This window comes from Euphorbia lathyris, chromosome 4, assembly GCF_963576675.1.
Source record: "Euphorbia lathyris chromosome 4, ddEupLath1.1, whole genome shotgun sequence".
Taxonomy (NCBI): Eukaryota; Viridiplantae; Streptophyta; class Magnoliopsida; order Malpighiales; family Euphorbiaceae; genus Euphorbia; species Euphorbia lathyris.
In genome coordinates, this window is record NC_088913.1 from 22105906 (window position 1) to 22110850 (window position 4945).

The 4945-nt window shown below is 36.6% G+C and overlaps 1 protein-coding gene across 1 annotated transcript; it reads right to left on the reverse strand.

Annotated features, from left to right (window-relative positions):
- Positions 1 to 355: 355 nt before the first annotated feature.
- LOC136226330 (uncharacterized) lies at positions 356 to 3277 on the reverse strand. The gene is made up of 2 exons (XM_066014763.1): positions 2982 to 3277; positions 356 to 2496 (listed from the first exon to the last, which is right to left on the reverse strand). Exon 2 carries the CDS (start codon positions 2418 to 2420, stop codon positions 633 to 635), a length of 1788 nt encoding a protein of 595 aa, XP_065870835.1. The 5' UTR covers positions 2421 to 2496; positions 2982 to 3277; the 3' UTR covers positions 356 to 632.
- Between the last annotated feature and the right edge of the window lie 1668 nt (positions 3278 to 4945).

The following is a 4945-nucleotide window of genomic DNA, read 5'->3' on the forward strand; positions in this document are numbered from 1 at the left end:
TACATATTATAATTTTATTTCTTAGAATTATAATTAATATTTGTTTTTAATTTTTTAATATATATATTAGTTGAACAGACCGGACTGGGCTTGGGAATTCATTTTTTTACCTCAACCCGACCCGAGCCCGATGTGAATATAATGCGGATTAGACTAGACTTGAACAATATAAATATATAGCGAACCCAACTAGACCCGATCCAAGCCCGGCCCGGCCCGACCCAACTCATGAACAGGTCTACTTGCAACATAACAAAAGCTTTGCCTTTTTGCCTTTTAACATCATATCAATATTTACAAGTTATGACCATAAATATTTAATTACTTACCCACCATCATGAAACCAGAAGAGAACTTCAACTGAAAGAAAACATTAAATTTATCTGCAAACCAAATACTACAAAACCACTCACAAAAATTAGCAAAAATCTATAGGTGAAAGTTAAATATTCCTAGTAAAAGTTGGCATAGATCTCACCAGATACAACCCATTAACAACATCACACTGCTTACATCTTGCAGTTTCAGATTTAAAAAACAAAAACTGCCAACATTTTGCTGCAGTTGTAAATCCGTATGAACATTGCTAAGTTTGATCCAAAATTCTCCTTTGTGTCAAAACAGAGTGATTCTCATTCTGCTGCTGCGTCTCGGCTGTTGATCCCTTCTGCAATGTTCTCTGGCAGTGTATCCAGATCTATTCGCGCTTCTTTCTCATCTTGGCTAATCGAATTATCGGTAGAATCGATGGGGTCGTGAACAGCATCTCCTGTCCCATCTGTTGATGACAAGTCCGGATTCTCATCTGTTCCACTGGATTCGTTCTTGGTGCCTGAATTCTCGTCCTGAGCAGCATCTTCAGACTCCGTTATCACTGTCGATGATCCAGATTTGACTTCCAATTCAGCTGAAACTTCAGGTTTAGTGGTTGTATTCGAGCTATCTGGCTCTGAATTAGCAACCGTGTCAGTATTCTCCGTTTTATCTGAAGCTGTTGAAGTAGAATTCAGTTCTCTGTCATCAGAAACCAATTCGGTGGTTTTCAGGTTCGATGCTTCAACATTATCAGTAGCATTAACGGTCTCATTTTGAGGGTTATTTGAATCATACGTCACTGGTATCTCTTTCTGCTCGGCGGTACCCGAAAATTCTGTGCTTTCACTCGCCAGGTTCTTCTCAGCTTCTGTATTTACATCCTCCGCTGGCTTATCTACTGGAAGCTGTTGTTCATTTGCTGCACTTTTCGGTAACTGCTCTTCACTCTTGGTGGTCTTATCATCGTTCTCTCCATCAGTTTTTACACCTCCCGATTGTGATGTTGAGTTCTTCGGATCCTCGATGATATCTTTATTGTCAATTGAGTTCTTATCCAGTTCTATGTTATTCGCTACTGAGTTATCATTTGAGCTATCTGAACTTATCTTCTCCTGTTTGTTGCTTACAATTTCGGTATCATGGGTCACTGCACTAGAAGCATCATCTTCCGTGTAATGCTTTTCTCGAGCCTCGTGATTCTGTGCCCCTCCATCATGATCCTGATCCTCTACTGAAGCTTCATGATCAACTTGACCTTCCTTGTCAGTTTCACCTTCCTTTTCCACAATTTCTTCTCTCTCTTTCTCTTCATCGACAAGATCCTCCTCGTGATCAGCTTCTCCTTCTATTTTCTGTTGATCACGTTCGTCTATCTCATCGTCTCCTCCTCCTCTTCCATCCTCTTCCGTCTCATCATTTTTGGTTTCTTCTTCTTGCTCTTCATCATCATGCTTATTTCCTTCTTCCGCATTCTCCTCTTCATGCTTGTTACCTTCTTCGTGCCCTTCCTCTTCCTGCCTGTTTCCTTCTTCTCTCTCGTCTTCTTCCTCTTCCCGATTGCTTCCTCCATCTTTCACTTCACGCTTGTTTTCTTCATCACTCACTTCCTCTGCATCTTCATGCTTGTGTCCATCTTCTCTCTCTTCCTCATCACGATTACTTTCTTCTTCCTTCGCATCCTCTTCGTTCCTACTTTCTTCTTCTTCTTTCGCATCCTCTTCGTTCTTACTTTCTTCTTCTTTCGCATCCTCTTCGTTCTTAGCAGCTTCATCTTCTCGCTCTTCTCCTTCATGCTTGTGCTCATCTTGCACCTTCTTTTCTTCCTCCTCTGCCATTGCTTCATCTTCATCATCTTCCTCGTGTTTCTCATCCTGCACACGAGCAATCAGCCCTTTCCTTCCCAAATCCGCATCCCCATTACCATTTTGAGATTTGACAGATACTTTCGCCGCATCTTTTTTATCAAGCTCCTCCTTCTTATCATGGGAATGCTTAACTTGGTAGATTAACCAAAAGCAGACACCAAGCAGTAAACAAATCTGCAGAACATGCTTCACCTTGAACCCCCTCGATCTAGCATTTCTACTTAGCGTCCGTTTAATCATGACGGACTTCTCCAATCTACAACTCCTCTTCCCCAAATGTACAGAAAATCAAACAATTCGCAGAATCCCCTACAACCTATATTCCACAATTAATTCAGAGTAATTAATTAACATAACATTTCAGAACCTTTTCTATTTCTTGTTGAAATCAGGTAACCTAATCATATCCTCAAAGCATAAGATTCAATTTTTAACTGCAGAAATCTGAAATTTCCAAACAAAATCCTAAAATTCTATGTAACCAGTATCAGTAAAGTCATTCAAGAACCGATTAATGAAAAGGGGAAATCACAAACTTGCAAAGGAAAGCCCTAAAACAAACCCTAATCAGAAAAATCAAAATCCACAGCAAACCCACAAATCAAGAGTCCAAAATTGAATCTTTAATCTCTCAAAATCTAAACCCATATGCGAAACAATCTCGTTGACGAACAAAACCAAGAAAAAATCAAATCCAAGAAATCAAATTGAACAATGAAAACAAGAATTGGAAACTAGAATGAATCGAAAACATTGGAAACAAAGAAAAGCTAATGAAATGAAAGAAGAAAAAGGGAGTACCTGAAGCAGAAGAGTGAGAGTAGAGAGTATTGAATTTTCTATTCCATAAAAGAGTGAGAAATGGAAATTGGGGGAAAGCCTAAAAAAGGGAGGTATAGTTCAAAGGTTGGTTGTGAAATGGAAATGGAATTAATTATTACAAGTTGTATTGTATGTGGTCAGAAGAATAGAATAGAATAGAATAGAAAAGACTGGAAAGAGAAGAAGAGACTTTGAAGTAGAGAACTCCGCCCTCGTTAATGGCGATTTCAATGTCAAATCTATGGCTTTATTTCCGTGTTTCAATGCGTCTTACAAAGCATTCCGTTTTTGGCCTGCACACAATAAGCATTTTCATCCCTGTTTACGTCTTGGATCATTACTAATTTTTTAATTTAATTTAATTATGATTTCATTTCATTTCATTTCAGAATAATAATAATTATTATTATTGTTCGGTTAGTTGTAATTGTACATATTAAATTATTGTCTAACGGGATAATTAGTTATAAATATCACAATCAATTACACAGAAGTGATTGAGGCTCTTGCAATACTAATCTGGTTAGTTTTGTGGAATTTGAATCTGATGCTAAACTGGTTGTTGATGCAATTCACTCCTGCAAGGAAGATATCTCGGAATTTAAATCGATTATTCACGATTGTCGAGTTATATTGCGATCCAATTCTAATTTTACATTGTCTTTTCTCTCTCGTTTAGCGAATAGTACTGCACATTTGGTAGCTAGACAAGTCTATTCTAATCCTAGCGATTTTCTATCAACTGTAGTGGCAGAATGACGGTCAAATGTTATTGCTGAGGATGTCAATCCTTCCTACGTTTATATGATAATTCTTTTTCAGGATTAAAAAAAATTACACAAATTGGATAACTTATTTGTTTATTACATTTTAAAAACAAGTTTTTATAATTTATTTTTTTCACATTAAATATATAAAAAAAATATTTTCAATTTTTAATAAATAAAATTTTAGATGCAAATAAAATAGATAATACGTTTATAAATTTTTTTATGTTAAAGTTACAATTTCGTAGTTAGAATTGTTTATCTTTTATAAAAAGAGGAATTTATTGATCACTCTCCAAAACTGTGAGGAAAAATGAAAGATAAAACACTTCAATTTCTATAATATGATATAGAATCAATCGCTCTAATTAAAGCATGAGTTACTAGATGTGGAGATCTGTAAACAAATCGAACACATCAGTTATGAATTTTCCTTATAAAAGATTTATAACCAGAAACTAAGACATAACATAGAATTTACATTCTCTTGCTAGTTAGCAGTATTGACTAAAAGTTGAGAATCTGATTCCATAATGACATTTTAAAAGGCATTATCCTTCAACCAGTTCAAAACTTCCCAAACACTGAGGCCCTCAGCAATAAGCACATTAGACGTAAAAGGCAGACTATAATTTCGAGCGTGAATAAAACCAGCAGAGACTCTTAACATAAAACTATAACTAACTTATTGAGAAAGCAGAAAAAGAGCAGTGTCAATATTACACTTAAACGAGCCAGAAGGAGGTGGAAACCATTTAATTAGAGAATGTGGAGAGGACCATGAAGGAGACATCGAGGAATGGTAAAGAGACCAAGGAGAAAGAAGAGTAGTCGTCGAACTAAAAATCACACCTGCTGGTGAAGGATGATTACGCCAAACCACCTGATTTCTATTTCGCCAAATCTCCCAACAAAGAACGGTTAGGAATGACAACGGGTACTATACTCGTGGGTACCCGATCCTAATGGGACTATCCGTGCCTTATATAAAAAGATATGAGACAGGTATGAGATCAAAACCATTACCCGTTAGGGTAATGGATGGGTATGAGAATACCCCTAGGGTACCCGGTACCCCTCATAACTTTTTTATATATTAATAAATATCATTCTTTTTAAGATGTAAGACGTGATATATGAACCTTAAACTTTTATTTTCCAACCATTGAGTGATAC

Bases quoted from the DNA above. Each gene is read 5' to 3' on its own strand.
- LOC136226330 (XM_066014763.1), bottom strand. From the start codon at position 2,420: ATGATTAAACGGACGCTAAGTAGAAATGCTAGATCGAGGGGGTTCAAG.